At 38.5% G+C, this 19,185-nt stretch overlaps 2 protein-coding genes across 7 annotated transcripts in view; both read left to right on the plus strand.

Annotated features, from left to right (window-relative positions):
- s100u (S100 calcium binding protein U) overlaps positions 1-1,388 on the plus strand; it is a 282,508-nt gene extending 281,120 nt beyond the window's left edge. For all 3 annotated transcript variants that reach the window (XM_058405225.1, XM_058405226.1, XM_058405224.1), the window contains exon 3: positions 298-1,388. In XM_058405225.1, the coding sequence (XP_058261208.1) occupies positions 298-639 (342 nt within the window). In that variant the 3' untranslated portion in view covers positions 640-1,388. The remainder of the gene's footprint in view (positions 1-297) is intronic.
- Positions 1,389-3,239: 1,851 nt separating this feature from the next.
- s100s (S100 calcium binding protein S) lies at positions 3,240-6,893 on the plus strand. Of its 4 annotated transcripts, XM_058405229.1 has the most exons (4): positions 3,240-3,698; positions 5,009-5,064; positions 5,405-5,558; positions 6,213-6,893. In XM_058405229.1, exons 2-4 carry the CDS (start codon positions 5,042-5,044, stop codon positions 6,405-6,407), a joined length of 372 nt encoding a protein of 123 aa, XP_058261212.1. In that variant the 5' UTR covers positions 3,240-3,698; positions 5,009-5,041; the 3' UTR covers positions 6,408-6,893. The 4 variants fall into 4 exon arrangements, with proteins under 4 accessions (XP_058261212.1, XP_058261213.1, XP_058261211.1 ...); XM_058405230.1 differs by having other exon boundaries at positions 3,240-5,220; XM_058405228.1 differs by having other exon boundaries at positions 3,240-5,064.
- The last annotated feature ends 12,292 nt before the right edge of the window (positions 6,894-19,185 follow it).

Below are 19,185 nucleotides of genomic sequence, written 5' to 3' on the forward strand. Positions count from 1 at the left end.
GCTAAATCATCTAAAATGAAATGCATGTCTACACATCGTCATCCAGTTTAGAAAAGCACATGAATCAAATTTACCATCCACTGAACCTCACTTTAAGACACTTTTTAAATTGTTTACATTTTTGAATGGTTTACTAGCATTTGTAAATTGGAGCTTGAAGACTACATTATGCTACATTATGGTTCTGAATGATTCCTTGTAGTGTTTTAAGTTCTCATGACAGACATTGTGAATGTGAATTGTGAATTCATTGTGAGATTAAGTTAAGAAGTGTAAAAATCTGTCATTGTGTTACAGGATACAGATAGCTCTGAGGCTATCAAAAATATGCGTCAAGGCCTTGATTCCAACCAAGATGGAAAAGTCAGCTTCCAGGAGTACATGACGCTGATCGGATACTTGGCACAAGCAGTCAGTCAGCAGCGTTGCACCAAGGAGACCCAAGTGGCGAGTTCAGGCCCAGAAACACAGGCAGAGGCTCCTGAAGCTCCAAAGGCTGAGCCTGAGGCTGAGAAAGAAGTCAAGCCTGTGAAAGAGGAAGAGCCGGCTAAAGAGCAGGACGAGGCAGTGGAAGTGGTGGAATTGGTAGAGGAAGAAGTAAATGTAAAAGAGGTGGTAGAAATAGTGGAGCGCACGTAGGCTCTTGAGACCGTTGATGAAAACATCTCAAGACCTTATATATCCTTGTTTTTATTTCAATGTATTTTTTACTATTTCACAGCTAACCAAATTTGACCAACACTACAATTTGTACCACTAGATTAAGCATAAACCACTCAATATTATTCGGAAGTCTAAGTACATTTTGTCTATGATCTAACACAGTGCTTTTCAAACTGGTCCTCAGACGTCTCCTGGCCTCCAGAGCAGTTATATTATGCTCCACACCAACACAACAGGAATAATGTGGAGCGTCTGAGGGGTTGCGTGAGGACAGTTTTGAGAATGATGGGTTTAAATAGACGAAGCTAACAAAATGTATATGTATGTGTATTGTATTTTATCCATTTTAAGATTTGTATTTACATTAACACTACATTACAACATGGATCTTTAACATGTCTTAAGTGTGTTACACAGTACCTCTACCAACATGTTTACAAGTGATGCATGTTTTTTTAATTAAATGACCCTGGTGTTCTTCTAAAATAATGGTACGCCCAGAAATGACCCACTCACACACCAGCTATCACCCTCTTTAGTTTTCTATGTTCTGTGTTTAAATTGTTTAGTCCTGGTACACTTTGCCTTGCTTAGCATGGATGCTAACATGGTTTCACAGTTTCATAACAAGAGCTGACTAAATTGAGCTAAATTTTCATACCACTGCCATTTTGAATGCAGACTCATTGGCATGACAATAAACAAAAGATTTTTTTGAGCATTAATCTTGTAGCTCGTGTGTTCACATTCTCTGCTGCTTTCTGCTCTGTCTGATTTCATTCTGCTCTCATCATCTCGAGCATCATTCCTGTGCCATCTGCTCATTCTAATATGTATAATGTGTTCCTCTCTCATTGAACTAACTGTGTCTGTTACAAATCTGGCACATAAGATGTTCAGTGTCTTAACAATGACTAAAATTTGAATATTCACCATGTGACCCCAAAGAGAGCCTGAGGTTTTGGACCACTGACTCGGGGTCAGTGACTGATTTGATATAATATTCAAATGACAGTAAAGTAAATTTAGGTTCTTAATTGTTAAATATTGGTCATTGTTTAGACACCAAGCACTGTTTTTTGGCCAAACAAAGCTAGCTGCATGAGAGATGAACACAATATACATGTTGAATAATGAGTTCTGTATCAGCTGGGTGTGTGTTACGTGTCTTGTACACACTATCGACTTGTCCAACAACTCTTATTTGTGTTGCAGTCTGTAAATGCTCTATCTCAACTAAGTTATTTTACATTTTTATTAGTGTTATTTGTTAAAATCGACTCTAGATCTCATGATCAATTCCCAGGGTAAAAAAAAAAGTAATAAAGAGCCAATTAGACTTTGACCAGGTATGTTAAAAGCTTTAGATCAACAGCGTGGGAATTAATGAGACTGGTACAGAAGCACTAAACCGCCTGCTAGCTTTGTTCACTTCCTGCATTTTGCCAGTGTTTGCTCCATGCCTGTGCTCCGTGTATTCACACACAGTAATGTCATCTGTCTTTTACTAACCACATTTCCAGCTCTTCTTGACTAGGGCTTTAATTTAAAATCTGAATCATGAAGAAGCATCACAATGACCACTAAAATGTCCAGTGTATCTTCATTTGTATGTATGTATATGTATCTATAAAACACAAAGCCATTACTGGTCAGTTACTGCAATTATCCATCTTTCACTTAACCATATATACTACTATATCTTATTTTACCTGACAATGTCTCATTGGCCTGAAACTGGAAATATTGCTTCATTTAGATTGATATAATGTTCATTTAGGCTTTTCATCTACTTTGAAGCAGTTTTAAGTGCTATAGTAACAGAATAGCTTCTGGTGAAAGTCATTCAGTGTATGATGAGCAAAGATTGTTTGTAGAAAGACAGAACCAGTCGCTCAGTTGGAGGTTTACTCTTCATTAATGTTAGCAACCAATAAAAACATGGTATAAATGGTAAACTCCAAAAGGGTATGCTTATTTAACAGTCACAAACAAATCCACAGATCACCACTAAATTACATCTGTAATTGTTTTCTCGTTAGCCGTCCTTTCAACTTCCAAAAAGTTTAGCTTGCACAAATAATCAGATAATGTTAGGTCAAGTGCACATAGGTGGAGGTGGTGTAAGTCTTCACTATGTAAACCTTTGGCTGTGCTGCTGGTGTGTTTGCTTTTGGTGTGTCTGATGCTGTGACGTTGGGCTCCATTACGTTAGCATTATCAATGCGCCGCCACTCTGGAAAGCGATACTCAGGTTAGCGCAACCTCCTCAGGTTAGCGCTACAGTTGCTAACATCTTTTATTATGCAGCACTTGATGTGGCTACACAGCAGGCAATGTGTAGAGCTCTTAGCTTGTATTTACCATACTTATATATCTCATACATCTGCTTTGTTCTCCAGGTTCTTCTAAGGCCCAAGTTCCTCTTAACAAACTCTGAGGAGAAACGTTTATTAAAAAACATTCTTAATAACGATTCCTTAATTTCTTAAAAAAAGATTCTTGTACATACAGAGCTGAACATGCTCACTGCATGACCCGCTCTTGTTTAGATTATATTCTAGCTTGATCATCAGAGTTATTCTTGATCTAACAGATCCTGAACTTGAGAACAAACCATAAATCATCCTAGTACATCTACTAAAACATGGTGTAGATGTTAGTAAGATCTCTCTAGTTTACACCTTTGTCAGGCAGAGCTTTGGTTAAACACATCTACACTGGTCATGCTGGACAGCTTTAATACTAAAGGTGCCATGCTGATTTAACAAAAAATAAAGAACACAAAGTCATCTGTATGTGTTGAGTTTCCTTGCATGATCAAGTAGGTGAATACAAGACAGCATGAAGGGCAGGAGGAGGGGATGATAGAGGAATGGAGAAACATAAGCTGGTGGAGATGTGCTAGAGGAGGGAGGGAATAGGGGTGAAGGATATTTAAGACCTGGAGATGCTCTCTCTTCATCCGTTTCTTTGCTTCTTTCTATCAGTCTACATCTCTGGCTCTTTGTCACAGACGAAGGAGAAACACTCGGGTAAGACGGACGGCTAAAGGCTTACTCTTTTCCAGCTCTTATCTGATGCCTGCTCGTTTACATCTGTCTAGCTACTGATGGGGATATTAATAGCTTTAATTATAGTTTTGCGAATGTTAATGAGAGAATTTTATATACTACTGATTAATTGATTAACTTCTGTTGGAGATGTTTATCATTTTGGATTCAGCTAAATTTGTTTCTCTCTTTAGACATCTTTTATATATAAATTCTTCTGAGACTTTCCAAGTCTTCTTCACTTTATATCAATTTGATCCCTAATGTAGAAAATTGCCAAACTGAAAGAATAATTGTGATAATGTTTTCATTAGGAAACTGTATATTGTGTCCATGGTTGCTGTGGCTTCTAACTGTTATTCTCCATCCTACAGATTTCAGCCTTACTAATTAAGATGTCATCAAAACACCTGTATTAGTAAAAGTGCCATATTTCACGTCCTTGCCTGCTTGTTTCCCTGCGTGGTCATGCACCATAGTGCTGCTTGTTCTGTTCCATCTTGAAATTGTGCCATTTATTTATATGCAAAATATTTCCATCTTGCTCACATCATGACGTTCTCTATCTAGCAACCAGCATGACTTTATACCAGTTCTTGAGTTCACACTGCCTGTAGATATTAGTTCCACAGCAGCATCCCAGCTCCGTAATTAGAGTCTATAATGAATTAATGAGTGAAATTAGATGGTGCAGTCCTTATTATGAGTCCTTATGACACACACAGTCCTGAGCACGTTTGTGATAAATGTTCATGTTAGTGAAATTCCTTTACAGCCATGAAGAAAACAAATGTGCAAGTGACGGGCCTTCACCCCAGCTAGTCTTTCACAGTTGTTAATTGTTTATGATTAGGAGTCATGATCAGGAATCTGGATGAAATATTAACACAGAAAGAAGCACAAAGGAGGAACCTTTTAACTTAATAAATCTATTGTCATTAAAACCATCCTAGCAGAACTTTTACTCATTGGGTTTCTTTTCCTTTCAGTGTGTGTTCGTCTTTACTGAATGCTTCAGGTTATTCAGCCTCACAGATTTTATGAATGACTTGTCTTCAACATATCTGCATACTGACACTTATTGTTTGATTTCCTCTTGTGTAATATGGCCTCAGGTATGAAGTTTCACAAGTCAGTATATTTGGCTGTTTCTGTAGTAACTCAGGTGAAGCGCTGATAAATGAATGCACTTTAGTCGTACTCTCTCGCCTCAGACTGTGTGTGTTTCTTGCCATTTCCTTTTTCTTGTTTCTTTACTTTAATGATTGTGTTTGTGTCTGTTATAATCCCAGTAGCTTGACAAGCCTGGAGACAGAAGAACCAAGATGCCACGCTCAAAATGTGATGTGTAAGAATTTTGTGCCCCCTTTTTAAATCTCTACCCAAATCTCCCTCTTTCTCTCTTTTTCTCTTTCTTTCAGTTTAGATGAGAAAACTTATAAAACTATGAAGAATAATGGAGAAAATGTGATGCTTGGTTCATTTTAGGGGATCTATGATTGTGGTTTGTACCTTAATTTTACTAATTGGATATTGCGTTCTTGTCCCATCATCCACTTCCTGTGCTTGTGCCATTTCTACTGAGCTAAAGCTCCGCCCATGCCAGTCATGTGACCTCACATGCGGCTGGGACAAGAGTGCGCCTGGGTACTCTGTGTTTAACCCTTGACCTTTCGAATGCCTTGCAGCATGGCTAAAGAACCTAGCACTAACTTGGAGAGCGCCATGCAGATGCTCATCAAGACCTTCCACAAGTACTCAGGGAAAGAAGGAGACAAATACACACTTAGCCGAGGAGAGTTAAGAGAACTACTGACGGAGGAACTGGGGAACTATCTGGGGGTGAGAAGACAAACACATCATGTCTCACACATAAACACACATGTTCCTATTTGAAGTAATAATACTGAAACCAAGTAAACATCTTTTAGTGGAAAACACATCTGACCAGTTGTCAGAAATGAATAATTAACACATTTAATATTCATTACTCAGGAGCGATATCAGACCATGTACTGTTGAACTCTGGGTCATGTTACAACATGCCAAACATTTAAGGAACACGGCATTTAAGGATACATACTTCAACTGCTTTCCTTAATGCTTTACATAAATAGCTCCCACATTCACACTTACATTTATATTGAGTTTGTATCCAACTGGAGGTGCAGGGATACAGTATGATGACATGACGTGATGATGTGGTCAAAATCTTCAAATTATGACAGGAATAATGTCACAAAGTCTCTTTAAAATACAAATATCACATCACACATGCAATCGTACATAGAGGAAATGACCAGATGGTTCTAATCATCAGTTTGTCATCCTGCTCAAAACTAGATACCATGAGGTCCCCTGAACCCAGTAAACTTGGTTATTTGGCTATGGTATGGTTTGAAGGGAATGAAGACACACTACATTCATTCCCAAAGTTCTCCAAATTCTGAACAGAATCAACACTAACTCTGATTCTTCTCATTCATCATTTAAAAGAATGCACAGGACAAGGATGCTGTGGAGCGAGTGATGAGTGACCTGGATGCCAATAATGATGGTGAGGTGGACTTCACTGAGTTCATCATCCTGATGGGGGCACTCACTGTGGCCTGCAATGACTTCTTCCTTGACAGTCCACCACCCAAGAACAAGGATTCAAAGGACGGGAAGGAAGGAGAGAAGAAAGAGTGATGAGGGGATGAGAATAGGAGGATGAGAGAGAAATGTATCAGGTGGTTTCTTTTAACAGGAGTGATGCTCTGAGAAGAAACCTGTCTGTTTTGAGCTATTAATTACTTGATGTTTCTGATAATTATGCTTGTCATTACTCTCTGTGCCCTAAACACATGAACACTTTCAGTACTTTCAGGAAGATGTTTGCCCAAACCCTAATCTCATTCCCCAGAGGAGCAGAACAGCAACATGAAGCTGTAGAGACTTTTGTTTAAATGAAAACCTCCTGAAGGAACAAAGATACATTTCTTCCATTTCAACGACTAATTTAGGACTTGATTGCGAAAGAAAATTCTGCATTAAGTCTAAATACGTGAAAAAAAACAACATTCCAGAAATGAATGAAAATGGTTCAGGTTTGATGAAGGTGACAGTGATGGTGAGTGAAGGGTGATGGTGAGGATGAGGAGAGGGTGATGGTGAGGATGAGGATGAGGGGAGGGTGATGGTAAGGATGAGGATGAGGGGAGGGTGATGGTGAGGATGAGGATGAGGGGAGGGTGATGGTAAGGATGAGGATGAGGGGAGGGTGATGGTGAGGATGAGGGGAGGGTGATGGTGAAGATGAGGGGAGGGTGATGGTGAGGATGAGGATGAGGGGAGGGTGATGGTAAGGATGAGGATGAGGGGAGGGTGATGGTGAGGATGAGGATGAGGGGAGGGTGATGGTGAGGATGAGGGGAGGGTGATGGTGAAGATGAGGGGAGGGTGATGGTGAGGATGAGGGGAGGGTGATGGTGAGGATGAGGATGAGGATGAGGGGAGGGTGATGGTGAGGATGAGGATGAGGGGAGGGTGATGGTGAGGATGAGGGGAGGGTGATGGTGATGGTGAAGATGAGGGGAGGGTGATGGTGAGGATGAGGATGAAGGGAGGATGATGATGGTGAGGATGGGGGGGTCACTGTAACACACAAATGATTAGCAATGTCACCGGTGAACATTTCAGTGAGTTCTTCTTCTTTTAAGGCACCTATTTTGTAGCCTGTTTTGTTAAGTGTTAATATTTATCTTTATCATTACAATAAACATGTCTAATATCTTCACCAGAATGAACTGACTGTGTTTGTCATTGAGCTGAATGTACTTACATTTTGGACAGTCTTTGAGCATAGCTTATGATTTGAGTAGTGTGTAGCCAAGGGGGTGTCTGACATTCCCCCCCCCCCACATTTATCTCATATCAATTTCCAGGGAAAAAATAAATTTCTGACATGTTAATATTATGATATTATGATCAAATTTCACCTGGCAGTTATACGTGCTAAATAAATATGTTTATCATAACAGCAGTCCTGCTCAGCCATTTACACACTGGTGCCTAATCACACACACACACACACACACACACACACACTCACACACACACACACACACAACCCGGATTTTCACTGAGTCATGGCGAAGAATCCTGTTGAGTATTTTATAGCTGATGTTATTAAGCGTGTGTGTGTGTGTGTGTGTGTGTGTGTGTGTGTGTGTGTGAGTGTGTGTGTGTGTGAGTGTGTGTGAATGTGTGTGTGTGTGTGTGTGTGTGTGAGTGTGTGTGTGTGTGTGTGTGTGTGTGAGTGTGTGTGTGTGTGTGTGAGTGTGTGTGAGTGTGTGTGTGTGTGTGTGTGAGTGTGTGTGAGTGTGTGTGTGTATGTGTGTGTGTGTGTGTGTGTAACTTTAAGCAGCTTGCTGAAACACATCCTGGACTTTACATATATCCTGCCTAGCCTGTTAGACCTGTTCTATTCACACACACACTTCAATGTCTCTCAATATCAAAACTTCAAAAAGTCTGAAACTCTTGTGGTCAGCTTGTGGGCTGTCTCGGACCGTCGGGACGGGTGTGTAAAGATGGACGCACACGTGTTATCATTTAAATCTGAGTGCTCATTCCTAATCTACCTTAAGAATGTGCTCAGTCATTTTTACTCACTCTTAGTCACTCGCTTTACCTTTACTTTATCCAGAGGCTAATTCCAAAGTCTTAGGCAAATTCCTGAAAGCTGACGTAATGTCTTCTAATTGGTCTCTCTTCAAAACAAAACTAGGAAATGGAATGTCTGTGTACGTGTCTGAATCTGTGTCAATACAAACTAGGCTGAAGCTCATTCAGTCATAAATCACCCGCAGTCATCTTTAGCTTGGTGTATGAACCAGTTTCTAAACATAAAGCTAATTAGTGTTAGTGTTAGTTTTTTACATTTACTGCTACTGTACTGTTACAAATACATGCGCACGTGTTAACACAGTGACGTCTGTGTGGTGTTGATGGCATGTGATTTGTGGCTCCACATGGAGGCTGGAGATCCAGGAGATTACTGTGGAAGAAATCAGAGATGTTTCTGGACTGTAACTCTCACAAACAGTTCTCAGTGATCAATCGATAACTTCAGGAAGACTTCATCTAATAACTAGCCTGGATCACACGGTTATAAAGTTTGTACACAGTTACTGAATCTCACTCTGGTGTCACCCAGATGAAACTGGTTCCTCTCAAGGTTTCTTCCTCACTACCATCACCTCTGGCTTATTCATTAGAGATTTAGGATGTATATATGTTCTGTAAAGCTGCTTGTGAAAATGTTCATTGAAGAAGTCTTTATTATTACCACACACACATTACAGCTATGAGGCAGTGTCCCTGGAGCAGGGTCTTGCTCAGGAACCAGACAGTGGCAGATTGGTGGTGCTGGGGCTGGAACTCTGACCTTCCAGTGGACAACCCATAGGCTGAACCACTTTAGCCACAACTGCCCCGTTAAAAGCGCTATACAAAATAAAGTTGAACTGAATTTGTGATGCGTGATCTTTCACGCCCGATGCTCTGAGGTCTTGTGTGTCTTGGCTCAGGTTGGATCTGTGGCTTTGACGTGGTGCTGGTGTCGTCTGACTCTGATAGTGTGTCCTGTCACTCTTATCTGACCACACTGTCTCCAGCAGACCTGACAGACTCCAGCTCACGTCACACATCACATTCCACTTCTACCAGCTCTGTCTGTCTTCAGAATGACATTACATCCACTCAGAATGACACACACACACACACACACAAACACACACAACTGCAACATGTTGTAAGTGTATGCAGAATATTAACCCTTTTTATCTTCTTTAGTATGATTTTATAAATGATTTGACTGATTTATTGAAGTTTCATAAAACTACAAAAATCTGTCATTTAAAGCTTTACTCAATAGTTCAATAAGATTGTTTATTTATTTATTATTTACTGAACCCTCTCTGTGAGCAGCAGGTTGTTGATTTAAATCATGTAGATCCTTCACCTGTCATTACATCATAATGTACCTCTGAGTCTCTGAAGAGCACAATAACATGATCCCATTACTGAACCAGATAAAGTGTTGAGTTTGGATATAAAGAACAGTAGAAACTCTTCACACGCTCTGACCGTGTGTGTGTGTGTGTGTGTGTGTTTTACTTCCTTTCATTCCGTGCTCTTTCATCATGTACAGTGTCCTTCAGTAGAGTCAGGTCAGTTTGTGTCTGTCCTCTTATTAGAAAAGATTTTAAGATAAATTCTAATAGCTGACATTAGCCTGATGCTTTCTCTGTCTGATTAGCAGTCACTCTAAGACTGTGTTGTTTTAAGAAAATTTTAAATAAAATAATAAAAAGAAATAATTTTCCCCCAGGATCTATTAGTTCAGTGATCTATTAATTCAGTGATCTATTAGTTCAGTGATCTATTAATTTAGTGATCTATTAGTTCAGTGATCTATTAATTCAGTGATCTATTAGTTCAGTGATCTATTAGTTCAGTGATCTATTAATTCAGTGATCTATTAATTCAGTGATCTATTAGTTCAGTGATCTATTAATTCAGTGATCTATTAGTTCAGTGATCTATTAATTCAGTGATCTATTAGTTCAGTGATCTATTAATTCAGTGATCTATTAATTCAGTGATCTATTAGTTCAGTGATCTATTAGTTCAGTGATCTATTAGTTCAGTGATCTATTAATTCAGTGATCTATTAGTTCAGTGATCTATTAATTCAGTGATCTATTAATTCAGTGATCACTTTGCAGACTTTAATGTGCCTCATGATGTCTGTCCTGTGGTACGTTCAGACAATAACAACTTCTGTAAAAAAATAACAACAAAAAAAGTAACCTTCCTTATTTTTGTGATAAGATTATAATTTCTGTAACAAATATATTATCATGAAGAGCATGATGGCATAAATTTAGAAAAGAATTAAAATGGAACAAAATTTTTAATTAATGTTTATTATTTTGAACTGATTTATCAAATACAAGAGATGAACGCCAACAGAATCATGAGACACAAAAGATGAATGTTATGAAATAAAGCTCTCAGAAATGCAAATGAGGATGATTTACAACACATGAAAAAAAAACTTTTAATAAAAATATAGAACTGGTCAATTTGACCCAAACACCAGACAAAGGTTCAGTGATCTATTAATTCAGTGATCTGTTAGTTCAGTGATCTGTTAGTTCAGTGATCTGTTAGTTCAGTGATCTGTTAGTTTAGTCTATTAGTTCAGTGATCTATTAATTCAGTGATCTATTAATTCAGTGATCTATTAGTTCATTGATCTATTAGTTCATTGATCTATTAGTTCAGTGATCTTTTAGTTTAGTCTATTAGTTCAGTGATCTGTTAGTTTAGTGATCTTTTAGTCCAGTGATCTATTAGTTCAGTGATCTATTAGTTTAGTCTATTAGTTCAGTGATCTATTAGTTCAGTGATCTATTAGTTCAGTCTATTAGTTCAGTGATCTTTTAGTTTAGTCTATTAGTTCAGTGATCTATTAGTTCAGTGATCTATTAATTCAGTGATATATTAGTTCAGTGATCTGTTAGTTCAGTGATCTATTAGTTCCGTGATCTATTAGTTCAGTGATCTATTAATTCAGTGATCTATTAGTTCAGTGATCTATTAGTTTAGTGATCTATTAGTTTAGTGATCTATTAGTTCAGTGATCTATTAGTTCAGTGATCTGTTAGTGCAGTGATCTATTAGTTCCGTGATCTATTAGTTCAGTGATCTGTTAGTGCAGTGATCTATTAGTTCAGTGATCTATTAGTTCAGTGATCTATTAGTTCAGTCTATTAGTTCAGTGATCTTTTAGTTTAGTCTATTAGTTCAGTGATCTATTAGTTCAGTGATCTATTAATTCAGTGATATATTAGTTCAGTGATCTGTTAGTTCAGTGATCTATTAGTTCCGTGATCTATTAGTTCAGTGATCTATTAATTCAGTGATCTATTAGTTCAGTGATCTATTAGTTTAGTGATCTATTAGTTTAGTGATCTATTAGTTCAGTGATCTATTAGTTCAGTGATCTGTTAGTGCAGTGATCTATTAGTTCCGTGATCTATTAGTTCAGTGATCTGTTAGTTCAGTGATCTATTAGTTCCGTGATCTATTAGTTCAGTGATCTGTTAGTTCAGTGATCTATTAATTCAGTGATCTATTAGTTCAGTGATCTATTAGTTTAGTGATCTATTAGTTTAGTGATCTATTAGTTCAGTGATCTATTAGTTCAGTGATCTGTTAGTGCAGTGATCTATTAGTTCCGTGATCTATTAGTTCAGTGATCTGTTAGTTCAGTGATCTATTAGTTCCGTGATCTATTAGTTCAGTGATCTGTTAGTTCAGTGATCTATTAGTTCAGTGACCTATTAGTTTAGTGATCTATTAGTTCAGTGATCTATTAGTTCAGTGATCTATTAGTTCAGTGATCTATTAGTTTAGTGATCTATTAGTTCAGTGATCTATTAGTTCAGTGATCTATTAGTTCCGTGATCTATTAGTTCAGTGATCTATTAATTCAGTGATCTATTAGTTCCGTGATCTATTAGTTCAGTGATCTGTTAGTTCAGTGATCTATTAGTTCAGTGATCTATTAGTTCAGTGATCTCTTAGTTCAGTGATCTATTAGTTCAGTGATCTATTAGTTCAGTCTATTAGTTCAGTGATCTATTAGTTCAGTGATCTATTAATTCAGTGATCTATTAGTTCAGTGATCTATTAGTTCAGTGATCTATTAGTTCAGTGATCTGTTAGTTCAGTGATCTGTTAGTTCAGTGATCTATTAGTTCAGTCTATTAGTTCAGTGATCTATTAGTTCAGTGATCTATTAGTTCAGTGATCTTTTAGTTTAGTCTATTAGTTCAGTGATCTATTAATTCAGTGATCTATTAGTTCAGTGATCTATTAATTCAGTGATCTATTAGTTCAGTGATCTATTAGTTCAGTGATCTATTAGTTTAGTGATCTGTTAGTTCAGTGATCTGTTAGTTCCATGATCTATTAGTTCAGTGATCTATTAGTTTAGTGATCTGTTAGTTCAGTGATCTGTTAGTTCCATGATCTATTAGTTCAGTCATCTATTAGTTTAGTGATCTGTTAGTTCAGTGATCTATTAGTTCAGTGATCTATTAGTTTAGTGATCTGTTAGTTCAGTGATCTGTTAGTTCCATGATCTATTAGTTCAGTGATCTATTAGTTTAGTGATCTGTTAGTTCAGTGATCTATTAGTTCAGTGATCTATTAGTTTAGTGATCTGTTAGTTCAGTGATCTGTTAGTTCCATGATCTATTAGTTCAGTGATCTATTAGTTTAGTGATCTGTTAGTTCAGTGATCTATTAGTTCAGTGATCTGTTAGTTCAGTGATCTATTACTTCAGTGATCTATTAGTTCAGTGATCTATTAGTTTAGTGATCTGTTAGTTCAGTGATCTATTAGTTCAGTGATCTGTTAGTTCAGTGATCTATTACTTCAGTGATCTATTAGTTCAGTGATCTATTAGTTTAGTGATCTGTTAGTTCAGTGATCTATTAATTCAGTGATCTATTAGTTCAGTGATCTATTAGTTCAGTGATCTATTAGTTCCGTGATCTATTAGTTCAGTGATCTATTAATTCAGTGATCTATTAGTTCCGTGATCTATTAGTTCAGTGATCTGTTAGTTCAGTGATCTATTAGGTCAGTGATCTATTAGTTCAGTGATCTCTTAGTTCAGTGATCTATTAGTTCAGTGATCTATTAGTTCAGTGATCTCTTAGTTCAGTGATCTATTAGTTCAGTCTATTAGTTCAGTGATCTATTAGTTCAGTGATCTATTAGTTCAGTGATCTATTAGTTCAGTGATCTGTTAGTTCAGTGATCTATTAGTTCAGTGATCTATTAGTTCAGTGATCTATTAGTTCAGTGATCTATTAGTTCAGTGATCTATTAGTTCAGTGATCTTTTAGTTTAGTCTATTAGTTCAGTGATCTATTAATTCAGTGATCTATTAGTTCAGTGATCTATTAATTCAGTGATCTATTAGTTCAGTGATCTATTAGTTTAGTGATCTATTAGTTCAGTGATCTGTTAGTTCAGTGATCTATTAATTCAGTGATCTATTAGTTCAGTGATCTATTAGTTCAGTGATCTATTAGTTTAGTGATCTGTTAGTTCAGTGATCTGTTAGTTCCATGATCTATTAGTTCAGTGATCTATTAGTTTAGTGATCTGTTAGTTCAGTGATCTGTTAGTTCAGTGATCTATTAGTTCAGTGATCTGTTAGTTCAGTGATCTATTAATTCAGTGATCTATTAGTTCAGTGATCTATTAGTTTAGTGATCTGTTAGTTCAGTGATCTATTAGTTTAGTGATCTGTTAGTTCAGTGATCTATTAATTCAGTGATCTATTAGTTCAGTGATCTATTAGTTCAGTGATCACCTTGCAGACTTTAATGTGCCTCATGATGTCTGTCCTGTGGTACGTTCAGACAATAACAGGTTCTGTAAGTAACCTTCCTTATGCCAACACACACTGATCATTTTCTTAAGAAAACCGAGCACGAGTGAGCTTTATAAGCCCTCGACTGGTACTTCAGTGAGTGTACTCCGTCTGCTTCAGGCCCTGCTCTGCCCAGTTCACCAGTAAAAACCAGAGCAGATATTATATGAGTGCTGGAAAATCAGGTGGTGTGTGTGTGTGGTGCTGATACAAGGTTTTCAAGATTCTTTCAGGGATTAAACTTTCAATTTTGACCTCAAGGACCTGAGATTAAAACACAATTTTCCTAACTCTGTTTACGTCTGAAGAAGAGTCTAATCATTTGGCCAGTTCTTAAATGACCAGTTGGTCAGTTTTGGCATCACAACAATCTTCTCATACATTTCATTGCAAATGTATATGATACTGTAAAAAAAAATTACTTTAACCTCAGAGTCAAATGCATCAGTTAATATCACAGACTTCATTTTCCAGCATCTTTAGACAAACCACAAACAAACACCAGACCACATCATCTGACCAGTCACATCACACACATCCATATCACTGACTGCAGCTCAGCTTGACATCCACCTAAACCACAGGTGGTGGAACTCGGCTCCGCTGTGCTTTCACTCTGGAAAGAAATTCATCAGCAGAATCTATTGCTGAGATTTTTTAACATCTTTAATCATACTGGCCATTTTATTAGGTGTTACAATTCAATTCTATACAATTTTATCTACAGTACATAATGCTTTTAACAAAGTGGCTTTACAGAAATCTCTCAGCAGCACTGCTACAGCAATCATGTAGCTGCCATGTCAGTTCCAAAGCTATGCTGAGGTTCAACCATTAATCACCAGAGATCACAGAGGAAAAGATGGGTTTGTTAACTGCAGGTTAGTATCAGCTCCAGCTGACTGAACTGTATATAGTATGTTGAGATTGTATTGAGTCAGCAGTTATGTGCTTCTTTTGTACTTTATTACTTTGCTGACTTACTCCACTTGTTGTGCTCTTTTTGTTTCTCTGTCTCTCACCTGAAGTAGGCCATGGTAACTGAGTCACTATAGACCACTCATATTACTGAGCTATGAGCACAGTGATGGAGTGTAAAAGGTAAAAAGAGATGGCACATGGAACGCCGGTGTCAGTTCCCCCTTAAATGTGTCTAATGCCTGTGAAATGATACCACGGTGGTGTGTTGTAGTTCTTTTAACCGTCTTGCTTGTCCTCTAGCTATCACATATTGCTGCATATCTAACCTTAGCTTTGACCTTGGCATCTGTGTTTGGTGTTAATCTGATCTGCGAACAGTCATTAATCTCATCATCTCCTTCATCTATTCCCCTAACCTCTAACTGTGACCTCAACCTGACCATTACAGCATCGCCAGGTTAACATTTAATCTGACACCAAGACAATAGCAGGAGCTATGCAACACCAGGTCTAACATTCACCCTAATGAGGGTTTAAGTGTACAGAAATGGTTAATTATGACTAACTGAGATGGACACCAGAGTAACATCATCAGGATAATTCATAACTAATGATTAAGGGTGGATTGACAGACTGGAGCGTGGGAGAAATGAAGGCTATATAAAGCTTCTGAAGTTTAATATTTTATTGTAATGTAAGCTACAATTTCTATAGTACCTTCAGATCAGCATCATGGGCTTCAGATTACATTCTCCTCAATTTGCCATGCATGCAGCATGAGATTATAGCAAAATGTTATTTTTCACATTTTCATTTCATGCACAGAGACAGCAGAGAGATAAACACAGTCTAATAAAGGATCCTTCTTATTCTGGTAGGAACCAGTGGCAGCAATACAACATCCAGTAAACACCATGTGAGCTTGATTTAAGGGAAAGTAGAAATGGCACAGTGCCAATAAAGTGGACGTATCTATTGGGAAGTGAATAGAGAAAGAGGAAACATAGTGAAGGGCAAAAGAAGAAGCAGGACTGTGATGGAGGATGATAATAATGAATAAATGAATATTAATGTCATTGTATGCTCAAGTTCATTTCCCACAAATAAGGTCTAGAGAAAGTTATACGCAGTTTAGACCTAAATGTTTTCCAGATTAATTCGTGCAATTCAATATTTTGCCAAACTATAACAGCATAAAATAAAAGCTAAAATCAGAATCACTTTATTCATCTGATATACATGTACAGAGGACTTTAACCTGACAGATCTGCATAAAAAAACCTAATAACAGACACAGTGTGAATAAAATAAACAATAAATCCAAAATATAATACAAAAGAATCAGGTGAAGCGCAGGATCAGGATCAGGAGGATCGTAGATGGATGTTGAGCAGAATGACTGCTGTTGGAAAAAAAAACTGTTTGGATGGTGAACCTTTTCCTTTCCTGGGCCTGATGTCCTGCAGGTCCTGAATGGTCAGCTGCTGCTGGTCAGTCCGTCATGCAGTCTGACCTTTAAGCAGGGGGATGTTGAGCTGAACCACACAGTTACTGATGATTATAAAATACTCTCAATAACTGATCTGTAAAACTGAGATAGAACTGGTTGAAAAAAACCTAAATGTTTAAACATTAGAGAAAATGAGTGAGGAATCGTTATATCAATAACTCTAGAAAAGATTGTCAATTTTAATTTTTCTGGAATTTTCACTGAGACAAATTTGTAAATGTACACAGATATGAGATTTCATGTTTTAGTTTTTAGTAAGCTTGCTTTCACACTTAGTGACAGGAGCTCCAATGAGCACACTGTAACCATAGCAACCTGCTTGTGCACAACACAACAAAAGAACAATGGAGCACACAGGGTCAACATCCTGATACGACATTACTGTGTTAAATGATAAGTCGGTCCATATTATCCCCTGTGTTGTGTTTCCAAATTCATCCAGATTTAACACAACATTATTTAGGATGTAGAAAGTCTGTGTGTAAATTCTTACAGGTCAGATGTGACTGGTGCCTTCTTGACTGTTTTTACCATTTCTTTTTGAAAAACATCTCTAGCTCACTATCTCCGCTTTATCTTGTCTATCTTTACACTGATGGCTAGTAGGTTAGTCAACAATAATTCATTTTTGAAGACTGAATAATACTCCCATATATTTCTCACAATTTCTTTCTCCAAAAGGAAGCAAATATGATGAAGATGATGAAGATGGAATGATGCACAGATCATTTTTGAATGAATGGGCTTAGTTACTGACACGCAATAATCGTTCGACTAGATCAGAATCAGAATCAGGTTTATTGGACGAGGGTTTTTACACACACAAGGAATTTGGTAGCGGCTGTTGGTGACCCTCTAAAGTACAGAAATAAAATATTTACACTATACATTTACTTTACAAACAATGCTGTACAGAAAATAATTAAATAAAACTCCACAAGATACAGATTATGAGAAAGGTTATGAATGTGTATAAAGTGAGATAGTAGTGCAGTAATAGTGTGTGTAATGTATGGGGTGAGTGAGTGTTCTTACAGTACAGTACAGATAGATGAAGTGTAACTTCAGCAAGACCTTCTGATAAATAAAGAAAAAGATGAGATGCTGCTCCAGATCCTTCCTTTCTCTTTTGAGAAATGTTGATATAATTGTTTGTCTAAAGATAACTGCATTTTCAAACTTACATAAATATATATACATTCAGGAGAGTGAATACCAGGAAGGCAGCAGGACCAGATGGCATCACGGGTCGGGTCCTGAAGGCCTGTGCCGACCAGCTTGCTCCAGTGTTCACTGAGATCTTCAACCTCTCCCTGGATCAGTCTAACGGTCCACCATTGTTCCGGTCCCCAAGAAACCCCAACCCGCCTGCCTGAACAACTACCACCCAGTGACCCTTACCTCAGTAGTGATGAAGGACTAATCAGAGACTTCTTCACTTCATCACTTCTTCCCTACCTGACACCCTGGACCCGCTACAGTTCGTGTACCGTCCCAACCGATCTACTGAGGATGCCATCGCACACCTCCATCATGCAGCCCTGAGCCATCTGGACAGCAGAAGGGGGAATTATGTCAAAATGCTGTTTGTTGACTACAATTCAGCGTTTAACACCATAATTCCCTCCATACTCACCACTAAGTTGGAGATCCTGGGCCTTAGCCCATCCCTGTGTCGCTGGATCTCCAACTTCCTGACAGACAGACCTCAGGCAGTACGGTTGGGCAACCATGTCTCACCCTCACTCACCCTCAGCACTGGAGCCCCCCAAGGTTGTGTTCTGAGCCCCCGGCTGTACTCACTGTACACCTTTGTCTGTGTGGCCGCTTCCAGCTCCAACAACATCGTGAAGTTTGCGGACGATACTGTGGTGGTGGGCCTGATCTCCAGTAACGACGAGACGGCCTACCTAGAGGAGATTAAAAACCTGGAGACATGGTGCCAGGTCAACAATCTCCTCCTGAATGTCAGCAAGACTAAGGAGCTGATAGTGGACTTTAGCACAAAGCAGGAGAGGAATTACCGGCCCCTCACCATCAACGAGACCCCAGTGGAGAGAGTGGACAGTTTCCAGTACCTAGGTGCTTACATCACGCAGGACCTGACATGGTCCTGTCACGTTAACACCCTGGTGAAGAAGGCCCGGCAGCGTCTTTATCATCTCAGATGCCTGAAGGACTTTAAACTGCCCTCAAAGGTGCTAAAGACATTCTACACCTGCACCACTGAGAGCATCCTGATGGGAAGTATCACTGCCTGGTTTGGGAACAGCACCAAACAGGACAGGCAAGCTCTCCAGAGGGTGGTGCGATCAGCCGAGCATACCATCCGCACCGAGCTTCCTGACCTGGACACCATATACAGCAAGTGGTGCTGGACCAAGGCCAGGAAGATAATGAAGGACCTCAGCCATCCCAACAATGGACTCTTCTCTCTGTTGAGGTCAGGGAAACGTTTCTGTTCCTTGAAGGCAAACACAGAGAGAATGAGGAGGAGCTTCTTCCCGCAGGCCATTCGGGCCTTCAACCAGTA

The sequence above is a fragment of the Hemibagrus wyckioides genome, linkage group LG12 (genome assembly GCF_019097595.1).
Source record: "Hemibagrus wyckioides isolate EC202008001 linkage group LG12, SWU_Hwy_1.0, whole genome shotgun sequence".
Taxonomy (NCBI): domain Eukaryota; kingdom Metazoa; phylum Chordata; class Actinopteri; order Siluriformes; family Bagridae; genus Hemibagrus; species Hemibagrus wyckioides.